This window comes from Macadamia integrifolia, chromosome 9 (assembly GCF_013358625.1).
Source record: "Macadamia integrifolia cultivar HAES 741 chromosome 9, SCU_Mint_v3, whole genome shotgun sequence".
Lineage (NCBI taxonomy): Eukaryota > Viridiplantae > Streptophyta > Magnoliopsida > Proteales > Proteaceae > Macadamia > Macadamia integrifolia.
In genome coordinates this window covers 19923278-19948519 of record NC_056565.1, presented here as the reverse complement: position 1 = coordinate 19948519, position 25242 = coordinate 19923278, and the positions used below count along the sequence as shown (strand labels likewise).

General features: G+C 37.4%; 1 protein-coding gene across 1 annotated transcript; it reads right to left on the bottom strand.

The window, feature by feature from the left end:
- Nucleotides 1-861: 861 nt before the first annotated feature.
- Nucleotides 862-24093, bottom strand: LOC122089956 (proteasome adapter and scaffold protein ECM29-like). The gene is made up of 15 exons (XM_042659736.1): nucleotides 23698-24093; nucleotides 22676-22843; nucleotides 22450-22539; nucleotides 21634-21767; nucleotides 21444-21534; nucleotides 21195-21277; nucleotides 20957-21063; nucleotides 13895-14047; nucleotides 12849-12913; nucleotides 7148-7235; nucleotides 6723-6801; nucleotides 6507-6615; nucleotides 3755-3814; nucleotides 3452-3570; nucleotides 862-881 (listed from the first exon to the last, which is right to left on the bottom strand). The coding sequence occupies exons 1-15, from the start codon at nucleotides 23869-23871 to the stop codon at nucleotides 878-880; spliced, it is 1524 nt and encodes a 507-aa protein (XP_042515670.1). The 5' UTR covers nucleotides 23872-24093; the 3' UTR covers nucleotides 862-877.
- Between the last annotated feature and the right edge of the window lie 1149 nt (nucleotides 24094-25242).

Sequence of the window (25242 nt, the reverse complement as noted above, 5' to 3'; positions counted from 1 at the left end):
ATCCGACTCATATTCACCCATCTTCTCCACCCGCAAGCTCTGTTAGTAACTCCCTGCACCCCTCCAATCAACCCAGATACTTTTATATTTTGTCACAATCTTCCAGATCAGCTTAGTAATACTAGTTGAGTTGACTTCTTTAATACATCTCAAGACCAGACCTCCTCATCTTTGGGGAGACACAATAGCGCAACCGATGGGGTGAAGAAATTTGGAGGCATCAATTCCTTTCAATACGAAGGCATCCAATAAGGGATTCTAACTCTTTGATAGCGGAGTGGGGCAAACCAAAAATACCAAAACAATAGATATAAGATGACTGGAGAACAAATGTAATAAGAACCAAGCGGCCTACATATGAGAGAAGCTTTCCTTTCAAAGCTAAAGCCCTCTCCGAATGAGATCTAACATGGGAGTGCAATGATGGACAAACAACCTAGACAGAATCAAAGGAATTGGAAGATGGCTAATAGAGAACCCAGTCTTTTCCAACAAAGGCAGCCCCACGTATTTGATTCAAAGAAGTTGTCGATCAGTGCAACACCGGATACTCCTATGATATCTTCAAGAGCCAAGGAGAAAATATATGAAGAAAAAAGGGCAGCTTTGGCAAATTCCCACAGAGGAATTAATGTACCTCGTTGGACTGCCATTAACCAACACTGAGAAGCAAGGAGAAGAGATGCAGTGCTTTATCCAATTCACAAACACCATTGGGAACCCTATCTTGATAACCTTAGAAATAAAGTCCAACCTCAAAATGTCAAAACTCAAATGCTTTATGGACTCCCACCTTCATAGAGTAGCAGGAGGGTGAAATTCTCTGGAAAAGCCTCTGACTATCTCATTACAAAGGTGGATGTTATCACTGATGCTTTTACCTGAAATGAATGCAGATTGATTGTCACAGACTAGCAAATCAACCACCAACTTTAGCCTGCTAGCTAACAGTTTGGCAATCAACTTTTAGCTAATAGTTTGGCAATGAACTTGCACAGAAGATTGTATAAGGCGATGGGTCTGAAATCTTACATCGTTGAAGCACACTCCTTTTTAGGAATGAAACAAAGGAAGGTGTGGTGATGCAGATTAATAACCAAAATAGGCTTGTTTTATTAGGAATAAGCCTAGGGTTGGGTTTTATATGTGTTGGGCCTTCAGTCCATATGGTTTGAAGTGTATTGGGCCACTTTTATGAGTCTAAAAGAGGGGCTCTAATATTGAGTACGGGATTACTAGTTAGTTTCTTTTTTTCATTAGTTTCTTTTTTAGTTGGGTTTTGATGGGGTCAATTAGTTTCTAATTTCAGTACCTAGTTAGTTTCTAATTTTCAGTCATAAGTTAGTTTCTAATTCCAGTTGTTTTAATTCCTAGTTTACTTTTCCAGATTTAGTAACTAGATGTTAGTAATCTTTATTTCAGTTCTTTTGTAATTTGAAGTTACTAAATTGTAATCAACCCCCCCCCATCATTATTATAAGTAAAGGAGGAGGCTCATTAGTCGCCCACGATATATACAAACAAAAAAAACTGTTGTTGCTGCAATGTCTCTGCTGAGATTGCTTTGTGTTTGATCAAAGTGGTGCTCCTTGTGAATGATTAAGGAAGAAGGACTTGGTGTGTGATCCAAGTGACTACTCGTGGCGTGAAGTCCAAGAGGTCTTTTCGGACTCTACTAATCACTTCAAGTTTTCTCTATTCTCCAGGCTTTAACACTGCTACAAATCAGGTATGTTTATTTCTGATTCTGCCCAGATTTTCTGAAAAAACAGAGCACTCGGCCCCTACTGGAAGAACCAATTCCAATAGTCAGAATGTTCCAATTTTTTGGTCGAAGATTCCTCTCTGTCCAAGTAAGGTTCGATCCAGATTGGAGCCCCATCTGATTGCTGATTAGTGAGATATAAAAAAATTTCCTTTTTTTGTCTTTTAGTGGTCTGCTGTGTCCAGAACTGAAGCCGATTGCTGTGGTTGAATTTCTACTGTTGTCTTATGACTTTGGCTCTTGTTTACTGTTTGTCTGAACCTATATGATCTATCAGAAGTCCCTGGTTGTGGTTATTTAATTTTTACTGTTCTGTCCTAACTAATACTGATGGTCTGAGATTGATGGACTGCTGATTTGTTATTGTTTTGATGGTTTGTTATTGCTGGTATATTGGGTACCTGATTGTTCTTTGGTTTACAAATTCTTGCAGTTTTGGGTCTAGTTTGAGTGTCAAATCTAGTCCTACATTATGTGGCGCGCCAGTGTCGCAATGGTTAAGATGCACAATTGCAACATGTTGCTCACAAGTTTGAATGGTGTTTTTGTAAAACTGACCTAGATCTAATGCATGTATTATTGAAGAAATCATGGATGTCCATCTATTTTTGGAATTTTTTTCAAAAAAACAAAAATAACAAATTTTCATTTTTTCGCTTTTTTTATCTTTAACAGAAAGAGCAAATACAAAAACGACACCAGGCCAAAAGCAAAAAAGAAATTTCAAATGCATAATTTTCTTTCTTTCTTTCTTTTTCTTTTCTTTTTTTTTTTTTTTGGGGGGGGACGGAGGGGGAAGCTCAGAGACCATTGAATAAACATACTGTGACAGTTTTACAGTCAATAGAGCTGGAAGAGTTCAAAGATCTTAAATGGGGGGACTTTGATAGAAAGAAATAGATAGATGCTCAAAAGTCCAACTGATCAATACATTGTTAGACTGAACATTTCAAAAGTTAAATTAAGGGGCTTCACATCTGATGAAAACAGAACAGGTCAAGAAAATAGAAAATAACTTACAAGGAAGAATAGGCAATATGAAAGAATCCAAAGGACCTCCTCCAATTTATGCATAGTTTATATAAGAAAAAATTGCACTGAGTAACTCATATAAGACCATCGCATAACATTTCAGAAAACCAGAGTACCAGCACCTTTTATTGAATAAGTGCTCAGTAAGCAAAATGAAGATTAACAATTGGGTAAGTTGAGTTTCTAGGGGTATTTTGGTCATTTTTCTTTTTCTATGTTTTGTATTGGGTTGTGTAGGGTACAGGAATATTTCTGTCCCCTGGTATATTTTTCATTAATATGATATTATATATAGAGGGGGAGGGGCCTGCGGCTAGGTATTCCATTCTAGCCACAGGCAGCCTCCCACGGTTTGGCTGTCCTCTTCTCTCCTCCCTTCTTTCTTCTCTTCTTCTTTTCTCCTTGTCTTGGTTTGATTGCAGGATTTTGGTTTTCTAACAGAGTACAGAAAGCTTGTGCAAAAACATGAAAATTAAATTTGTGACATTAGAAATATGCTGCCAAATCAAATTGTCACCAAAATACCATGACCTCATGCAAATGAACACAACAAAGAAAGAGCAAAAAGGATAAAACTCAAATCTGAAGTTTGGTAAGCAATGATGCATACAAGATGAAACTCGAAAGTTATTTGAAAAAAGGAAGTTGAACTACCTTATATCCAGTTTAGAATCTGCCACCCCTAGCATACAAATGAATCGGCTTGGACAATGGTTCAAATCAAACAAAGATGTTGCCCACCTAACAGCACAAAAGCGTGCTTCGCTTTGGTCCTTGTAATCACCAAGACAATTAGTCTTCATAAAGCAGGAAGCTTCCAACAAGGATAAAAATAAGAACGTAAACTGATTAAAAATTTCCCCACCTATATGTCCATGTGACGTGTAGATCAGATACAAAAAAGATAAAATTTGACCAACAGAACAATAAAGTATCTCAATTGGATAATGTCATTACCACTTGAGAATTTCTTAGCAGAAGTGCCTCCAGATCCTTCAAGACAGGTGCTGGAGCTCCCTAATAATAGAAAAGAAACATTCAGATACATCTGCAAAAATAAAAGACAAGCAAGGTTTAAAGTATCCCACTGTATTGTATCTTACTGGCTGATACATATCGGTATCGGTCAGTATCACTATGATACAGTAAGATACGTATCTCTTTTTCTTATAGAAGGTTACTGCTTCCCTCCGTATCGGCCAATACGGTGCGACACTCTGTGATACCATCTATATGTCTCAAAACCCCATGCGGATTTTCTCTCACATGTGGGTTGTCATCAATTTTACCTACATTATTTCAATTTTTATTTTCTGAAAAATAACCACAACTATTTCATCTGGGTCAATATATGTGCCCATGTTTGCTCGGTGCATAACATCATCGTAGGTGCTCCTATTCCTGAAAACCCTTCCAGCTATGAGTTTGAACAACCCCGACACTGTTCATGACATTAAACTATTACTATATGTAAGAAACCTCATTTTTTATAAAGATTTCAATTCAATGCACTTCATTATACGATATTCTCCATTTTAGTGTTTTTGCACGATATATGTTATATATTGCATATTTATACTGTTTTTTGCTCCAAAAGTGCATTTACATTCGTATCCTGACCATTTTTGTGCATGTATCTATACAGTATATTGCGTATCTCCAATATGATACGATATGTTTTTCAAAATCACTGACCGATACAAAAAGCGATAACCTTGACAACAAGATTACAGAATACCAACAATGACAAAATTATTACATCCCATTGCCCAAGGCTACTATTAAAGTTATTAAGAGAACAGGAAGCTTTCAGAGGGGGGAAAAACCTGTCTGAGAAACCAAGACTAGGGAACAACGTGGGGCTTGTGGCAAGTTTAACACAATCCTGCTAAAACTAAAATGGTGCAGATTTCAGTCAAAATCTGACTGAAACCTAAATAATATCAAAACCAAGGACAAATCTGAAATCCTGAACCATGGGCATAATAGTCTATCAGGAAGCATTTACAAGGCCCAATTCCTACCATGATCTGCCATTGATTACCATCCCAATACCAGTCAAAGCCTCAGCATGAGTTATCCATTGACCTGTCTGTTGCTATCATTATTTTTTTCTTGTTTTTTTTAAAGACGTGTAAGTACATTTTTAATAATGTCAATGGAAAAAAAGCAACCCGAGGTCCTGTACACCTAGGTTCAATTACATTGTAAAGTACACTTGGGACTTTTACAAAAAGAAACCCCTCCCTCCACACACACCAAAAAAAAAAAAGAGCATTATATTCCCTATTGCATTCACAAACAGCCCTTGCCCCAAAAGCAAGTTTCTAAATCTTGGGTTTCAACCAAGGTCGAAATAGAAATTAGGTTGAAATTTCCGAAACCTGGTCAAAACCAGGTATTTTTTCTGGGTTATTCCTGTACCGTGAAATTGGACAAAAGAGAGAACCAAAAAGAAAAAGGAGCATCAAATAAATCGGGGTACAGTTTTAAAAAGAACCAAGTGGTTTGGGATAAGGAACCTACAAGGTCAGGGAGGGGAAGAAAATAAAAACCACAATTTGGCCACAAATGGGTTTGGATTTTTCTGAAAACTCTCCAGTGACCAGTGGTAAAAAGCATGGTTTGAAAACTCGGGAATATCTCACCGAAAACTCGGATGTTTCGGTATTTTTTATTTAACCAAAAAGAAATGGCATATAAAACACAAAAGTACATAATCTCGGTCATTTCGTTTCGAAATTTCGCTCAATTCGGCCCAAAAAATATACTATTCCGTCCAAAATTTCGGCCATCTAGGTCATTTTGTTTCGTTCATTTCGCTAATTTCGGCCAATTAATCCATTAGCCCCCAATATGGCCAAGCAAAACACACAAAAAAATTACACTATTTCGGTGAAATTTAGGTTTTCCGGTGATTTTGAAACCACCAAAACGAAACAAGTTCTTGAACCTTGGTATAAAGAGATACTTCAAAAATTAAAAAAAAAACAATTGATTGGGAATGATCGGAACTTGGGGTCACCGGACAGGTCAACTTTAGTGATCCCTTGGAACTTGTAATAGTGTAAGACTCTCCCCAACAGTACATTACATATGGTGCACATAAAGGAACAGGATCCTTTTTCCAGACAGACCAATGGATATAGAACCTATAAACAAAAATTGCCAAAAAACCCAATAATTCTATTAACTCCTTCATTGAGGCCATGAATCTAACAACCTTTACATAACCGTGAACTTAGTCAAACAACCATTTAATGAAGACTGACTTGCTTCACAATAAAAATAGAAGATTACATAAATAACACTGATCAACTAAAAAGCACAAACTACTCCTGGAAAATCAAGATTACCAAAACATCTAACAAAGTTAAAACTACAAATACACAAGCCAGAGGCCCAGAATACCCCTACAACCCAACTTAATTACAGTTAAAGCTGAAAACACCTTAGATTCGTTTCTCTTTGCTGCATTGATTTAGTTTAGAAAAATTAGAACAAACGCCAGAGCCCACACATCACATATATCTTATTTAAAGTAAACAGATTTTCAGGTAGCAGAATCAGAGCAACACAGAACCAACTTTCTGGAAATACTATTCCAGATCCTCTGGTGATGCCACATATATATATATATATAACTTCTCAGTACAATTAGGAAGCTAAAGAATGACAATGTGGATAAATTATGATGCAAATAAGATACCTTGTACGCTACAGCCAGGGAATTGGTTGCTTCTTGAATGGTGAGACGAAGAAATGGATCCTCCACTTTCAAAGCATCAAAAAGTCGAACAGCCATATCAATCTTATCTCTGAGTGAAAGGAAAAAGGGAGGAGCACACATTGCTGATAATTTCATCACAATAACGAGAACTAAGCTAGCAAAGAGAAAAAGTAGGGAAAAGGTAGGGAAGAAAACCTGAAAAGTTGAGGCATGCGCTGTGATATCAAACCAATAGCTTGAAAGGCAAAGGACTTGACATCCCTGGAAATAGCATCTGAACAGTGGTGCACATAAGGATCCAGTTACATAAGTATACTCAGTTTCGATTTGTCAATAGATTACTAATTTCTGATTCCTTATTTATAAGTAATTTCCAGGATTTCCCTTCTGTACAAGTAATTGCCTTGGATACTAGAAAGAACCACCCAGTGCATGAGGCTCCCACTACTGCAGGGGGTCTAGGAGGGGCAAACATACGCAGCCTTACCCCCTGCTGAATACTAGATGAAAGAAAATTGTACCATATTTGACCAAAGAAAAAGAAAAGATGAAAGCAAACTCTACAGAAAGAGGGTTCAGGGTTGTGTGCACAGAGAGTTACAACAGAAAACGATGTCAACCTGATTCTGTAATTGAATAACCATCTAAAGACCTCAAGATTCCATTCACTATAACAGGTCCCATAAGTTTCAGCTGATCCATTGCTGCCTGCATAAAAGATAAAAGATAAAATAACTGCAACAGACTTCAGGCAAAATAAAGAACCGTAAATCTCTTGAACAGTATTTTTTTTTTTCTGAATTTGATTCTCGTCCTCTTCTTCATGCTTTGATCTACATCAGGTGTTACAATCTGAAGAAACATAGTGTTTGGTGATGGTGATTTAGGACAATGCCCAAAATGAATCAATCTTTATCGGGTAAAGTGCGGTGGAGATTCTGTTTGGAATCTTCCTGCCTTGGGAGGAAGTATAGTGTCAATGGACGCATTGTATTGAAGATTATAATCAAGGTTCGAAAACTCATTTCAGAAGGCCATTTTGGTTCCGAAATTTCAGCAAAATTCCACCGAAACAATGTATTTTTTGGCAGGCTGTTTTGGTTGGCAATTTCGATGGGCAAACATCCATATTAGGCTCCAACAATTCAGGGAAACCTTGCTTAGCCTATAAACATATGGAAAGGATTCGCGCCCTTGGTTGACAGTAAACATCCAACCACATTGTATACCTTATGTAATATTTTGCATATTCTACAAATTGTTTTAGTACTAAAGCCAGAATAGGCAAGTAAAACAAGCAAATTATTCACCATGAATGAAGAAACATAATAATGACTAATTATTGTTGGGAGAGTTTAGACTTCGCTGTCAATGTTAACTTTACTTTGTAGTTTGTACTATTTTAAATAAAATAAAACAAGTGTCCCATACACGAGGCTCCCAAAAGGGTTTGGGAGGGGCAGTAGCAGGACCCTCATGCATCGGGACATTCTATAGTACAAACTACAAGTAAAGTTAACATAGACACCCAAGTCCCAAATCTCCCAACAATACAATATTGTCTACTAATAAGAACTATGATGCGTTGGATTAAGTCCACTCATGGTCCAACGGAGCCTATGTGCATTTTCTTCTGACTGCATGACAAATGCATTCCACATCATAGAGTGTGAGTAGAAACGCTTATAGTGCTCCCCAGCTACCTTGTAAATGGCCTCATCTACATACTAAAGGTGACCAATACCTAGTGAGAAGAACCAGCCATTGTGACTTGATGATGTTGATAGTAGAGCTGAAACAGGGTTGGGTTGGACCGGGTTTTTGAAAACCCAAGCCCAACCCTGCATCCCCTTAATTGGGCCCGGGCCTAGCCCTGACTAAGGGCCTGAAAAATCCAACCCCAACCCGCCTGACTGTGGGAGGGATTTGCTTTAGATTTAATCAAGGCCCAGCCCATGTGGCCAAGCCAAAGATTGGCCCAAATTCAAATCAATTATAACCCAAAATGTGGCATTTGGTCCAACTAAAACCGAAGGGAAATAACCCAAAACTAGGGTCAAACCAGGTCTAACCCAAGATTCCATTAACCCTTAAACAAAACTCAACCATCCGATCTGAGCATTTTAATCAGGCTGATCAGAGCCCTTGGATCCAAGGCAACATTGCAATGGGGAACCAAATTAGGGTTTGAGGGAGCAGCCGCAACCCATCTCGTGGAGAAGAAGACTGATGGGGGGCCTTAGGGAAGAATCATACAGGGGAGGGGAGGAAATTCACACAACCAAGCATAACCACAAAGTTCACCCAAAATAATTAATTCATCATTTAAATCATTCTCTGCATGTCCATAGACTACAGCCAATATATAGAAAATAAAGACATGAAATTAGAAACTCTACTAACATAGTATCTAGCCTAAAGTAGGAAATAACAATAAAAGAAAACCAATGCAAGGAAATAAATCCTAACTCCTACATTCAAATCTAGAAAATTAAAGGCATGAAATAAAATACTAAGTAACTACTAATTTTATTTCCAACCCTTGTTAGACCAAAACCCTGGGCTAGACCGGTTCTTCTTGGCTCTTGGCTTCCAAAGCCGGTCATGCTGGTCCAACCAAGTAAGGGCTGCCGTATCTGCATCAAAGACAGCCATATGAAGGTGGCCATCCCGGGAGAAGATGACCGAAAGTTTATTTCTAGCACACAGATTGTCGGCAGCGATGAGGCAAATATAACGAACACAAGGAAATTAAATGGTGGAAGAAAGATTAATATAGATTAAATGAAAATAACGAAAATAAAATAAATAAAAAGAAACATTCCAGAGTTGCAGCAGCGGCAACAGTGGGGAAGAACTCGTGGAAACATTCTGCTTCTGCCCTAGAGATGGAAAGAAGGGATAAGATGATGGAGGACAAGTTGCAAGGTGCGGCCATGGTTGGGTTTACTCAAGGAAATGGGACGAAGGAGAGGCAGAGATGATTGAACTAGTTTCTACATGGGAAGACCATGGCTATTGAAAATGGTGATGGCAGCGTTGTAGGTTTTTTTTAGAAGTTGGGGAATAGAATAGACAAAGGTAATGTCGTAAAGATGGGATTCCCAACCCATTTTATATTTCGTCCTTTTAAAGTTTAATATAAATAATAGGGATTATACATATATATCTCAATATATAAATATATATTTTACTTACTGTATAACTAAAAGCAGGGCCGGGTTGGGTTGGGCCTACTGATTTTCAACCCTAACCAGCCCTCAGGGTTAGAAATCTTAGCCCATACCTTATTCGGACTCAGGCGGGTTCGGGTTCGGGTTCGGGTTGCCAAGGCACTGACACCCCTAGTTGGTAGTATGTAAAGCTAGTAGGCTAGTTAGGAGTTGTCCACAAAAAAATGATCCAGTATATCTCTGTGAGTGGGCATCATACTCAAAATTGGTAATGAATGAAGATGTGCGCTCCCCCATGCCAGTGAAATGACCATATGCATGAAACTCTTACCAACTGCTCTCTTCGGCAAAGGATGGGGCACATCAGTCCCCACTCAATCTGCCAACAGTGCTAAACAGGCTATTGATGTTCATACAATCAATCTACTTACTAGCCAAAACCTGCGATGAGGCCCTCTCGTGTATCCTGCACATGAGAAGCATGCACACGCACCATGGTCCATATCCTATATGGCATGATCAAATTGGGTCTCCCAGTAAACTGAATCAACTCCGGGGCTGCTTCCCACTCCTATGCCTAGTCATATTGCTCTTGAAGTACATCATATGCATCACCACCCCATCACCATCACAACTATTAACTTTAGAGAAACTAATAACCAGCAAACCAGCTACAAAAGCAAAAGAAGAACTAAGAGAGAAAGAGAGGAAATAAAGCCAACAATAGACTCAGACAATGTGTGCTATCGTTGGACCTTTGTACTTTATTCAAAATGGTGCCTTGGCGTCCAGGCGGTTTGCCTAAGGCCTAGGTGAATGTCACCTTATATTTTGGAACTTATTTATGCCTAATATCATTTATTCTTTTTCATTTACTTAAGATATAATTCATAAATAAGCAAATACCCCCCCAATTTGAATCTAATAAAAATAGTTTAAAATCAAATTTCTAAAAGGATAAAAAGTCAAATGCCCACCAGTCTAAGAACAAAAGCTGGATTTTTTGTTTTAGAGGCGATTTTCAACTTTCAAATGTTGGGGTTTTTCTCAATTCTGAAAATTTTATAAATCTTATCATGGTAAAACATTGCAAAAAAACAAAAGTTCGGCAAAATAATCTTCTGTTTGATGTCCATAAAACTATATTCATTCAAGCGACTTTAACAGCAGTCGTGCATTTTAAAATAAGTTTGACCAGAACATAACTTTGTCATTACAACTCAATTTTAAGTAATCTTAGAAATTTTTATAAAGTTGGTTTTGTGCTATACCTAATACAAAAAGTCTCATATAAAAATAAAATGATTTGACGAGTCAAACCTATTATAGTACAAGAGCATTTCTCTAAATATTGATTTTTTATGATTTAATATTGCTTATTGTTGATTTTTTATGACTTGACGAGGCTTATTTGTTGATTTTTTTATGATACAAGGTATATGTAGCATACTAAATAATGTTAGAAATGAAGGAAAATAAAAAATAACACCTGGTCGCCTTGTTCGCCTTAAGCAAGTGACTTGTCACCTAAGCGCTTAGGTAGCCCTCCAAGGCCTTGGTTCGCTTTGCCGCCGTGGCAACTATGGTAACATTAGAACTAAGAGCGACTCTTAAAACAGCTACTGGTTACAGCTCTAATACCATGTGACAAACCTAAGATCTGTAACCAGTAACTGAAGAGAGGAATGAATAGAGAAAAGGAGAAGAGGGTGAGATTGCCAAGAACAGCAGAATCGTACGTCTTGCAGTCCCTGTACTGCTATTATATATTAACCAAAGAGTTACAATCAAATAAGGTCACAAGCACCTTGTACAGCAATAAACTAGGAAAACATAAACCTACTCTAATTAGGAAAGACAATTTAGCTAACTGGGAAAGCAAAATACAAAGGAACTAAAGAAAGAAAATAAACCAACTATAACACGCTGGGACAAACCCCCAACTCGTGACTCATATATAAACAACTTGCTCACCTCTATCCCTCACCCACTCCACCAAGGGATCCTCCTCATCTCACTCTAACTAGAAAATGTCAGCGACCTCGATATAGTTCTGTCATTCTCCATACCCAAGCATATGTGCTGCATCTTCAGGTATTTACTATATTTTTTGCCCAAAAAATCATTTTTGGGAAAAAGTTCTTTACATAGATCTTCTGAATGTGGCCAAATCTTCACCAATATGGAGCAACCGATGTCTTTGGAGTGACGTGGCAACCCCTAGCAATGTATTCCGGAGTTTGATGAGGTGATGTGGCCAAGATCCAAGAGAACATGTGTTTTCTCCTCCTCCTAGGTGAAACCACCGAAAACAAGAGGTTATGGTCGAAATTTAAGGGGTTTGTATTGTTTTGCCGAAATGATACAAGACAGACCGAAATTTTGGCGAAATACAGTTTACACTAATGTTTTGCCTCCAGTTTCGTTTCGATAGTATCGAAACTAGCGAAATTTCGCCAAGATTTCAAACTATGTAATAGATCAACGCAAACAGGTTTATTGAGAACATATCATACAAGGTGGGAAGAAGAGGTAAACTAAAGTTTTGGGAGAACAAATGGCATCAGAAATTCAGAATTTGTGCTGATATTACAAGGCATCTAATTAACTAAGAATGGCTTGTAAAGATTTTCATGGGGTAGTTGGGTATAGTTTTTCGTGCTCAAATTCCTTGTAATATAAATATTTTTCCAGGCATCCAATATAAATATTTTTTTGTGTTCTTCATGCTGGAATTTTGTGTTTTTGGTTCATCTCAACAGTAATTATATCCTTTGCCCCATGAATGAACTTTGTTGTTGCTGATCGATATAACAAATCACCCACTAATGGTGTCACTTTGCAACCAAAGTTCTTTCAGATACAGCATTGTACTCCATATCTCATGGAATTGTAGATACCCACAAATTCTCCAATTGCTTTAAGAATTAACACTTTGAATTCATGGACTAGTCACCACACTGGGGATTATTACGTTAAGTTAAAATGCATCAGGTTCTTGATATACTTTTTATATAACCAAGTACTAAAAGCACGTGTATAACCACAATACCTCTTATTTTTTTGCACAAACTATGGCAACATTTGCAACACCAAGCACTAATCAAGGTTAAAGGCAGAAACTGGAAGTTCCCATGCAAATGCTTACATGTTTAAAAACCCAGACGGTGAATTCCATTCCCAGTTGCTTCAGCCTTGAGGTGGTCCCACTTCCTATCATATTCCAAAGTATGAATAAAGCAAGCATTTAGTATATTGCAAACAGATGAGTCAACCAGTGTATTCCACCATATAAATGACTTAAAAATCAATGTAAATGAAAAAGAGAGAATATAAGTTACTAAGGCTGCGTTTGGTAACGTTTCTGGAACAGTAACGACGTTTCGTATCAAAAACGGAAATTTCAGCTTGTGTCAAAATGCCCTTTTTTTTTTTTTTTGAATGAAACTGAAACGACGGAACTACCTTTTGTCGTTCCGTCAATTCTAGTTTCTAACATTTTTTTTTTTCACTTTTTGTTCCAAAAAAAACGAAACACAGCATAAATGCACAGAAACGTTTTTTTGGAACGTTACCAAACGCAGCCAAAGTTTAAACCAAACTGATCAGGCTAACAAAAGAATTCAAAACATAGCCACTATATCTGTGATGTTCTGTCTAGTATTGACAATAAATTAACAATTGGATAGTTCTCTATCTATCTATATATATATATATATTTTTTTTTTTTTGGGGGGGGGGTGTGGGGGGGAAAGTGAACATATATATAAAGTATTGGGTTCTCTAGGATGTTATGTCATTACATGCATGGAAATTTTCTTATCCTATGATCGGTAATTGGTTTAGAAAGGTATATCTAGCTTAGGATCGAAAGCTGCCAAATAGAAACCCCCCTCTATTTTTAATTTTTTCTCTCTCCAGAGTAATTAAAGCAGTCCGGCCTCCAGATCTACCAAGTAGAGTATAAACCAAAGATTGATTGAAACGTTGAGAAAATTGGATAAAACAATAAGAATATCTTAAGGAAGCAACGAAAATGTAAAATAGTTTGAGGGGGAAAAAAGGAGACAAGGGAGAAGGCTTAGACATCAATTTCTGGATGATTTAACGTTTGAGATTTTCACTCTTATAACATTGATCAAGTTCTAAGTTAAGAATCCAAGAGCTCCACAACATGAGAAAGAAACCACTCACCATAAATGCATCCAAAAATGCACTGCAAAGTAGATGGGAAAGAATTTGCAGCTTTGATAGACCGACAGAAAATAGACATCAGGCGCATTCGCAAGGCAACATTCCCCGGATTAACTCTAGAATCCAGAGGTATATTTTCGACTCCTGTCATCCCTGTAGAATGGGTAAATCAATTATGGAAAAAAAGATGAGAACAATGGTTATGCTGATAAAATAAGTAACAAACAGAACAGAAATGTTTCCTTCAAATTGAAGAGGAAAAAAAGGCAGAACACTGATTACATTTTAAGAGAAGAGATCTGTCAGATTGAGAGTCAAGCACTGTCCAACTATACTATACATGGTCAGACAACATAAAAATCATCAAGAGAAGAATCAAACAAAGAACTCACTCTTTCTTTCGGTACAGAAAGAAAACTGCCTGACTAAATTCCATGGAAGTAGCCACCCACATGATCACTTGATATTAAGCCCTCCTAGCAAATTGATGTTAATGCTCACTAAATCCATCAAAACCCTGCTGTTTTTCTCCCTCCAAATTCCAAATTACCCACAGATTGTGATATTCCATGATAAATTACTACTGCAACAGAACCATCGCGTCCCAATATGACAACAATTACTTCAGATTCCTCAGCATTACCCAACACATAATCAGGTTGCCAAGAATCCCCATCCACACTTCAAAAGCAATTATTAATATTTAAAGACAAGGAGAGGAAAGACAAATCCATTTCAAGCACAAAAGCATCTGTTTGGATCCTTCAGCAGGGAATGCCCTAAATTTCTCTGTCAGTGGGGCTAATCCTGATTTTCATGTATGATACTCTACAATACCCATCGATTCGTACATTTGCCCAAATGAATGAAAGTTTAAGGGCATCGGTACGTATCTAACTGTATTGATACAATACGCACCGATACTCAACAGATATGTACCGATACTTAAGATACGTATCTGCAAAACCCATAAACACTTTTGAACCAATCCCAGTTCTTCTTGTTGGCGGTGCTAAAGTCTCCAAAATTTGAAGCACAACTGCACAATCGATCTCCCTTTCATTTCTTGGACTTAGGACTTTGAATCAATCACAGAAAATGATTCAAAATCTACAATCAAACTGATGTTTAAAGGATTGAAGTATAAAAATCATCCATTACAGCTAAACATAGCACAAATGAGGCAAGTTGAAAAAACTCGAATTTTTTTTGCAAATCATTGTTTTACTTATTTTTTTTCGCCATAGTTATTAAGGCATCACCAAGGCATTAAGGCGGAATGGGTAGGCTGAGGCAGTCATACGCTTTATGGGTTTCAAGTAAGGCGATGCCTTATGACACCTTATTGTGCTTTACGACCAAGGCAGACACCTTCTATGTTTTTGTTTGTTAATTTTTTTCTTTTAAATGTATTACCACAGATTCCATATATTTTGTTGTGATCGGCAAGTCTATGGGAATTCTATACAATTGAGAATTATGGGATCAAGTCAAAAATCACACTTTGATTGAACAAATCACAAATCACAAATCACAAATCACAAAATCCTTTTGGCTATTTTCTTCTTCGTTTGGGAGAACTAGGGCACCAGTGTTCCTTCCTCCGTCAATTTCAGCTGCAACGAGTCTTCCTCAGGCCATTCCGGCTTTGGCAAGGTGCTCTGTTACTGAATGGAGATCTCTTTCTCATATGTTTTTTCTTCTTTTTTCTTTCCATATTTCTTTCTCATTTGTTTTTTATTCTTTCTTTCTTTCTATTCCTCTTCCCTTGATCCCTTCTTCTCTTCCTTCATTCTGCTTCTTCTCATTCCAGCGAGACTTCTCCTCTCTTCTTTCATTCTTCTTCTTCTTTCCCGGTTTTCTTTTCCCATTACACCTATACTGACCTTATTTGTAGTCCTAATCAGACTAACAGGAGTAGAAATATAGTGGATGACCTTAGGCACTCATTTTGGCATTATAGAGGTAAGTATAATAGAAACTTACATATTTTAACAGCCTTTTTTCTTCTTTTTTTTTATAATTTTGTTTTATAGTTATATTATAAGCTATGATAAAGATAAAATTTACTTTATTCATTTTATTGATTTGTTTTTCTGACGAATATCATGCATTGGTATGAATCTTTAACCTTTATTTAGCATATAAGTAGAACTATATAATTTTCAATATGCTATTTGTGCCAAATAAAATGGTTACATAAAAAAACAACATTAGAACGCTTTATTCGATAAGGTGACGCCTTATGCCCGCCCTATCACCGAAGCGCTTTCGGAAGACCCTCTAATGCCTCAGTTGCCTTTCCACCTCAATAACTATGTTTTTGCCATGTTTGAGTAAATTTAGGTAAAACAAACAAAAACATTGCATCAAATATGAATTATTGCATCAAATTTTTATAGATTTTAAAATTTCTCAGAAAGTCGACCATAAACAATTACTACATGTGAGGAACCTCATCCATTATAACAATTTCAATTGAATGCATTTGTCACTCAATATGATGTTCTCCATTTTGTGATTCTGCATGATACATGTTATATATTTTTATTTTATGCAAGTGTATAAAAATATCTCATGCCCATTTATGTGAGTATCTTTAGCGTATCTCCGATACATATCTTTAATTTAACCAATCAGTACGGCAACCGATATCAATACTTTTTAATCCTTGGGTGCAAGGTTCTAAATCTTGGGTTTCAACCTTGGCCGAAACAAAAATTTAGGTTGAAATTTCCGAAACCTAGACGAAACCAGGTACTTTTGGGGCAAAATTCACCATGTCATGGGCTGGTCAAAATTGGTAATTTTCAGTTGAAACTACCAAATGTGTGAAATAGAGTCGAAATCAGTAAACCAGTTACATTTTGGTTTCAACCATGGTTCTGTCTCAGTCCTACCACAACTGCGAAATGTCGACTGAGATTTCAAACCATGCTGTGGTGATGCAGCTCCAAACATTGGTGGTGATTCCATAGTCATATGGCATATCCTTCCTGTCTTTTTTCTTCCCTCCATCTTGTTCTCAGTTTCAGCAAGCTACAAGTTTCTGTTCTTGCATATCAATTCTGTCCACCTGTGTTCTCAATTCTCTTAAAGATTCCAGCCCATCAGACCATCAGATTGAACCCAATTTTGGATATGATATTCCTCCCTAATGGGACTACATCTATCCAGAATTGCAACATCATTTGATCTGGAACTTGAGAGTACACAGAACCTGAAGATTGGGCCATTTCCAAACGAATGAATTGATATGATTTCTGATTTTTTTTTCTTCCTTTGTAACTGGCCCCTTAATTGGCATGCAATACATGTCATACTTGTACATATCTATATCCCCTTGATTTTGGCAATAGGACCCAATAAAGTCCAACAAAAAAATAAGGCCTTTCAAAATGAAAGACCAACAAGCTTCCACAACCTCATAAGAGATTGCTCCTCTTCTTCTTCTAAGGGGGCTATATGCTATATCAATGTAAACAGAAGCAGCACAAACTACACCGCCATTCCTAATAGAATTTTTCCATCCTGCTTCCAAGCCTTCAGCTAGCATACCTTTCCATTTTATCTCTTTTTTTCAAGAAAAAGAAAGATGAATAATCATATCAATCAAGCAAGTGATACAAAAGTCGCACAGGTTGATGTGGAGAACACCCCTCACATCCCTCACCCCCCGCATGCAAAAAACTATTTGAATTTGAAAAACCTAGAGCCTTTTCCAGAAGCATATCAAGGAATAAAACATAAATTTCTCTCGAGCAACCATCCTAAAGCCTCCTACCAACAGAATCAAGCTTGTGATTGATCCCCTTATTAGTATCAACCAGTCGGCTTTCATCCCGGGTAGAAGTAGTGCAAACAACATCCTTCTCTGTCATGAGATTGTCAGAGGCTTAATAGAAAATCTCATTCCTCAATAGTCGTCATGAAGATTGACATCCATAAGGCTTTTGATTCTTTGAGATGATATTTTATCTTTTCAGTCCTCATCAAGATAGGATTCCTACCAATTTTTGCTAATTTGATCCATGATGCAGTACCAAGGGTTTACACAAGGAGAACCAAGACCAAGGTCGACCCAAGTGGCTGACTGGGTCGACCCAGATCTGGTCCAAGTCAGCCCACGATTTGGGCTGCTGATGGGGTTACTAATTAGTCATTTAGTTAGTAATTTAGTTTCTATTTTGAAGTCTTAAATTAGTTTCTAATTTACAGTCATAAGTTAGTTTCTATTTCCAGTTTAGCAACTAAGACTTTCTATTTTGTAAGTTTCTATTTTCATATTTTAGTAACTAGTTGAGTTTCTAATTTTTAGTTTCCTATTTCAGTTTTTGGAAACTAAAGTTAGTTTCTATTTCATCTAACCCCTATCACTATTATAAATAAAGTTGATGGCTCTTTTAATGAGCCACGATTTTTACAAACTACATGGCTGCTACTGCTGCTGTTTTCTCTGCAAGAGAACTTCCTTGTGTTTGATCAAGGTATCGGGTTGGTGTTCGATCCAACGACTCTTTGCGGCATGACGTCCAAGAGGTTCCTCTTCAAGTGTTCCTTTTCTCTTTCAAAGTCTTCTTTTCAAAGGTTTGTTACTGTTCAAACAAATCAGGTAACAGATCTGATCTTCTTTAAATTTCTGGTTTCGAATTTCCCAGATTTCTCCTACCTGATCTTTCACTGATCAGACCAACCAGCCACCTGATGGCTCCCCTATTCTGGTCGAGTGTTAGGCCTATTGAGAGGGTGGTTCGATCCTAATTTGGGGTCAATCAGACCTGGAATTTTATTGTTATAAAAATTCTCTCTATTCTGGCCGATTCTGGTTTCTGCCCAAAATCTTGCATCACTTTGTTCTGGATGTTGCTGATTGGTTGCTGGTCGTATGTTTCATTGTTTAGTCTTATTAATTGGTGATTTAAGTCCTTAATTCCTTGGCTGATTTCAGTTACAGAATTTCTGAAATTGTTGAGATCGATGAATTTTCTTATATTTTATTGGGCTGGTTCTGGTTGTTCTTCTGATTAAAAGTTCCTGCAGTTTGGGCTGATTTGACTTGTCAAATCTATTCCTACATTAATCCACCAATGTATTGCTTCTCTATGCTTCTCGGTTTTGGTTAATGGAAGACCAGCTGGATACTTCTCCCCCTCCGTGGGAATTCGTCAGGGATGCCCTCTTTCCCCTTATTTATTCTGACTGGCTATGGAAGTTCTCTTAGAAGTCTGCAATTGGCCACTGATCATCTGCTTATCTCTCCCATCCCAAAGTGCAAGACTCTTAAGGTTACTCACCTTGCTTTTACGGAGGATTTGATCATCTTCTCCAAAGCAAATGATTCATCCCTTGATACCATTATGCAATGCTTGAACCATTTTTCCACTATGTCGGGTCTCCACATCAGCCTTGCCAAATCTCTTCTCTTCCTAGCTGGTGTCCCTGATGATATCAAGGCCTCCTTGCTTGAGAAGACTAGATTTGCCTCTGGCCAGTTCCCGGTTAAGTACCTTCGGTTGCCTCTCATCCTAGCAAGGCTCTTTGCCCATCATTAGATGCCTTGTCCTTTGCAGGCCGATTGGAGCTTATTAGATCAATCCTCCAAGCCTCCTATATTTATTGGTCCGGCATTTATGGTTTACCTCAGTCCACCATCTCCAAGCTTGAGCCCATTTTCACTTCGTTCCTTTGGAAAGGCAATGATTGCACTAGATTCCTTCAGTTGTATGCACCCCGAAGTTGAAGAGGGCTTGGCTTTGAGATGCATCAAGGATGTCAACATGGTTGGTTTGATCAAGCTGATTTGGAAGTAAAGCCTCAAAGCAGAAAAGTATATGGGTTGATAGGGCTTATTCAACCATTCTTCAGTTGGACTCTTTTTGGACTCCGCGTCCCTCTACTGATGCCTTTTGGGTGTGGCGCAAGATCGTTGCTATTAGACCAGTTGCCACCGGAGCTATTTTGCTCTGGATTACCTAGGCATGCCCTTGTTGCGGATATCTTATCTTCTGGCACTTGGTCTCCCCCGACCCCCTCCTCGGATCAGATCTCAAACATCTGGAATTCGCTGCCGGTCATCTCAGGAGTCCGTTATGAGTCGTTATCTCAAGCATGATACTATCCGTTGGTCCCCTTCCCCCTTGGGTCTCTTCAATTCTAAGACGGCTTAGGACTTTGTTAGGGTTCATGGCTCTCCTTCCCCTCGGCACAAGCTCATCTGGTTCAAGCACCACATCCCCCGCCAAAGCTTCACGGTGTGGCGAGTGTTCACCAAATGCCGTCCAACGCAGGCTTCTCTCATCCAGAGAATTCCAGCCCCTCCTCAATGTTACCTCTGTGGAGCCGAGCCTAAGGATATTGATCACCTCTTTTTTGCATGCCATGTTCCTCCTCCATCTGGAAAGGGGTCCTTTGGGAAAGATTTGGGCCTCTCCTTTGATGTCAAAGCCAAGATTGTAAATGTGTTTTCTTCTTGTAGCCCCTCCCCAAGAAATTGTCACATTGTAGCTTCCTGGGAGCTCCCTAGTTCAGTTATCTAGAACCGTTCATCTCTTTGAGGATAGGTTTCGTTTTTGTTTTCCCTCTCACTCTCCCCTCTTTAGGGGTTGTATGTATTTTTTTTCTTCTTGGTAATGAATTATTTATTCACCCAAGAAAAAGAAAATTCCTAAAGCCCTGAATTAGGTATCCAAGCCTTAGTAATAGTTTCGATATTGGAAGCAACTTGTTTTTTGTTACCTGCTATCTTCTCTCAGAGGTAAGGAATTGTAACCCTTTTTGGCTACTTGCGGGAAACTTATAATGTAAATCAAGTGAAGAGGCAACAATTTCTGCACCTAAATTGATGTGTATACTCCCTCAGAAACATGATATATAGATATTCAAAAATCCTTACAGATAAACTATGATCCTAGAGGTCCAAAAAAATTTTTCCAAAAAAAGATAAATGTTTTTCCATATTTTGTATTTGTTTCACCCAGAAGAGATTTGAATGAACTGAGTCCAAGTATGTATAAACCATCATTTAAGAAATATATAAATAAGATGATGGTGTAGATTATATACCATTAAATAGTAAGAATAGTCTGTTCATCAGGTCTGGGTCATCTAAATTTGCAGCTGAAGCCTTCCTCTTTAAAAGTTCTTCCCCTCTCTTAACAACAGGCTCTTGACTTGAACAAACCATCCATAAAAAAATACATTAATATCAAAATCTCAGATGTTGAAGAAGTCTGAAACATAAAAATAAATAAATTAAAAACGAGAACGAGCTTTGGAATTGAATACAAGAGTTAATTCACACCTGTCCGAACACGCAACCACATAGAGAGGGTAAACTTGTTCTGGAGCCAACTCCATAGCTTCAATAATATTTAAGATCCCCAACTGCTAACACAAAATTGCAAATATAAAATACAGCTGATTGCAGGTCATGGAAACTGGCAACTATTTAAAACCGAGGGTAAATTTCTCTAGGGTTAAGGCATTCACAAACACTGAAAATAATCTATGTTTCCCAGAGTAGCTTCGCTTTAACTCTCATGAGTTTCACCTTTCTCATTAGAAGTGTATCCCCTTTTAGTGGCTGCTTCCCAGTAACACGATCGGTCTGCCTAATTGAAAGCCCTGCTGAACTTCCCATACTGCAGAAAAAGCACAATTAGTTTCTGCAAAACTACAATATAACAAAAGAATTCCATGAAGGGAAATTTACAGCTGGAATTCCACAGCCAGAAACAGACCCTTGAGATGGTGGTTGATATAGAACTGTATGAAGGAAAAATTCAAAGAGCAACTGCCTGTCTTCACCATTTATCAATTTGTACTTGGCAGCAACATTATCACCAAGTTGCTTTGAATGGCATTCACCAATCACCTGAGACCCATAGACGCCAATGATCAAAAAAGACTAAAGTGCCAAAAAAACCAGCATGAGTAACCTTAATAGAGAAAGCCACTGGAACCATGAATCTGAATCAAAAGTCATGATTGTATCATGCTGTGAAGAATAAAAAGAAGACATGCTCACTAGTGCTGGTAATTTTGAAATCAAGAAGCATATTAAGACATTGTTCCTCCCGAAATATGCCCAGAAAAAAAATATAAAGCAAAAGTTTTCGACATAACAACAAAACTAGCTAACCAAGAATGTTAAAAAAATAAAAAGTATATCCACTTCTAATTACCATAAATATGAAGCTTTTAAAATTTCAAGATAATAATTAGATATCATGTGAAGACAACATACAGACAATCAAGTGTGTAGCAATGGGCCAATGCATCGAAGTCTTCTGCCTTTGGCAAGGCTAAGTTGGTAGTTCCCATTTAACAATAGCTATTATATATTTATTTGCAGCAGTAGGAGTACTGAGAATACTGACATGGGGCCCACAATATTGTTCACATTTTCAGTTCTAGTTTGTCCACCAAATCATAAGGTACTAACTTCTAGATGCAACAATACAACAGAAATGGATAACTCCAAAATAATTAGAGACTAGAGAGTGACAAAGAGGGAATGATCATTAATTCTTAAAGTGGGCAAAATGCAAATATACCTTTGCAGTGCTCCTCAATATTATTTCTTGGTGCTGAGGAGGAAGCTTTGAAATATTGGCAACAAGCTCAGGTGCCATACTTGCTTTCTCCTGTTGTAGAAGATCTAAATGTATGTAACATGAAGACTATTTTCCAAAAATGTATTTATGGCAAATAACTCTTCTAGACCAAGTGAAATCATGTGGAAAAAAATAAAGTTCAAATATCAACAAGGCAAAAACTGACCTCTATGCATAACCGTTCAAATCCCATCTCAATGTATACAATACAGAAGTTCTTAACCATTGGAGCTGTAGTGTTTTCAACATACACTTTCCATAATTCTGACAAAGGCAAACCAATATGTGGCTGATGCTTCACCCGCTTATTTACATGACTCAAGATCTCCATAACCTATCATGACAACAGAGACAATATGAGAAGCGCAAGTCAAGAAATCATTTTAAAAGAAAAAACTGTAGAGTGGACATGTGACATAGAAGAGATGTTAAATGTAATATGCATTCACAAGTACTGAAACCTTCTGATTTCACAGCCCTGACGCTGGTGCAGAAAATGGAATCAGAAATCTTCTCAGCTTTGAAGAAGAACCATAAGACTTTTTCCAGTGGCAAAATCATGATTGTTCAAATGTGGGTTAAAACAACACAAATTTTAACATCAAATTATGTTTCCATTTCTTTTGATAGGATTGCCTCAACTTAAGCCTGCTGCTGAGCTCTTCTTCAATAATCATCGAGTTCCCGACGTCCAAAAGTTACTCTTTTGTTCTCACGTTACCACTTATGCATGTATACATCTATCTATGAAGACGCCACAAATATATGGAATAAATGGCATAAGTAAAAAATATTTCAACTACTCAAAAGCCAACCTCTAAAACATAATATCTGATCATTTTCAACAGTAATTTCACCCTTAAATTGCTATGGATTTGAAGGCGCAACCTCTCCTGCCACTTCAGGGTGGGTGCCACAGACTTACAATAACTAGAATCCACTACACCCTCTCTATATGAACAGATTCAAACAACCAATTCCAAGCGTCCCAATTCTATGAATGTTGAAATTGAGCATCGGTCCTTATTCTCACCCCCACCACCCCCCCACCCCAAAAAAAAAAAAAAAATTAAGAATACACTACATTATTCGAAGTTCCATAAAAGCAAGAAAAATTTCAATGAATACAACCTATATGACTAAAATAAGTAAAATCGATAGAAACATATTGACAGATTGAATGCTAACCTTCTTTCTGACCTCTGCAGACTGAGAAGAAAGTGAAGAGATACAGTAAGGGAGAAGCTTGGAAAGCAAGTTTTCGAGTTTGGAATCGTCACAAAGAGCCAAGCGAGTTAGCATTTTATCCAACATTTCCTCTCGCTCGGCGTCGGATTTCTGGGAATCTGAAGAATCCGCCATTTCCGTATCAGGAGAGAGAAAAAGAGACTGGAACTCTGGAAGACAAAGTTGTATGCGGATCGAATATAGGTTTGGAGTATCTATTATCACTTTCGGTCGTCCTCCATTTCCATTTTTATCAGAGTTTCAGTCGTCCTTATTTGTGTCAATATGGACGCAACACAAACACACGGGAGGACTATTAATTCAACGCGTGACTCGGAATCGACTCGCGTTGTAACAATGCAGCTCATCGAGTGGGGAATTCTAGGGTTTAAAACTCGGAATGGAACATGAGTTTTTTTTTGAGTTTGGTGAACTTGCTGTCACCAAAATGTTGAATTAAGAAATAGTAGCCTTCTTTTATCTTTGCCCCATGCTGTATGTACATAGTGTATATCCAAAATTCAAGAAAATCGGAACAAAGATACAATGAAACCATGGAATTGCAACCCAACCAGATATAGATTCCATTGAGACCATCATGCCATGGGACAATTAAGGTCCCATTTGACGACCATCTCACTCCTAGTTCCTCTTGATTATAGGTGGATCCTTCTTTTTTTAATTCCTTTGTTTTTAAGAATAACATCGTCACTCGTAAACATTTCTTGAATTAATTACAAAATAGACCCAAAACAAACGCTTGTTATGCATTTGATAGAATCATTCCAATTCATACATTGATAATTACAAAAAAATATATATATACCAATTTTATAAGGCAGATGCCAATGTTTAAAAATTTAACCTCCCCGTTATTTGTAAAAATGCTATTAACCATTATATTATAAGATGATTAAAAAATGAAACTACTAAAATGCTATCATTTTAATTGTATCATTACAATGCTTTGGAAGACAACAAAAAATAGTAATATGAATCACTTTATGCACGTCGATATATAACAAAGCATGTCAAAAGAAAAACTCGTATACCCACGAAGATTATAAATCCACGGTAATCGATCATTAGAGGTCGATCAACTTGAACAGCATGGCGCACATGTAGAATGACCCCAAAATCATTCACAAATTAATATGAATCAATTATTTGGTCCACTTTCCCTATAGTCACCACCCACATAAATGACTGGCAATGTTTTGTCCCTGTTGAATATGTGAAAAATTGCCAAATGGGTTTGTTTTTGTTTGGAAGGTCCAAATTACTATCCTCTCATTATCATAGTGACATATTGGTGGTTGCATGTCATACATTTTTTTTGTAATTATAAATTAGCAATAAAAATAATTAAACATCCATTGCATGAACTATATCTAATGAAGCATATGCTTTAGTTAATAAAAAAATAATAGTACTCAATAAAATACAAATCGTATTAGAGATGTTCAAATTAAGTTGCAAAAACAAGTTAAAAAAAAAAATATATAT

Bases quoted from the DNA above. Each gene is read 5' to 3' on its own strand.
- LOC122089956 (XM_042659736.1), bottom strand. From the start codon at position 23,871: ATGGCGGATTCTTCAGATTCCCAGAAATCCGACGCCGAGCGAGAGGAA. The intron at 22,844-23,697 runs GTTAGCATTCAA...TTGTCATGATAG, and splicing joins CTGCAGAGGTCAGAAAGAAG to GTTATGGAGATCTTGAGTCA. The intron at 22,540-22,675 runs GTCAGTTTTTGC...CTTCTACAACAG, and splicing joins TTGAACGGTTATGCATAGAG to GAGAAAGCAAGTATGGCACC.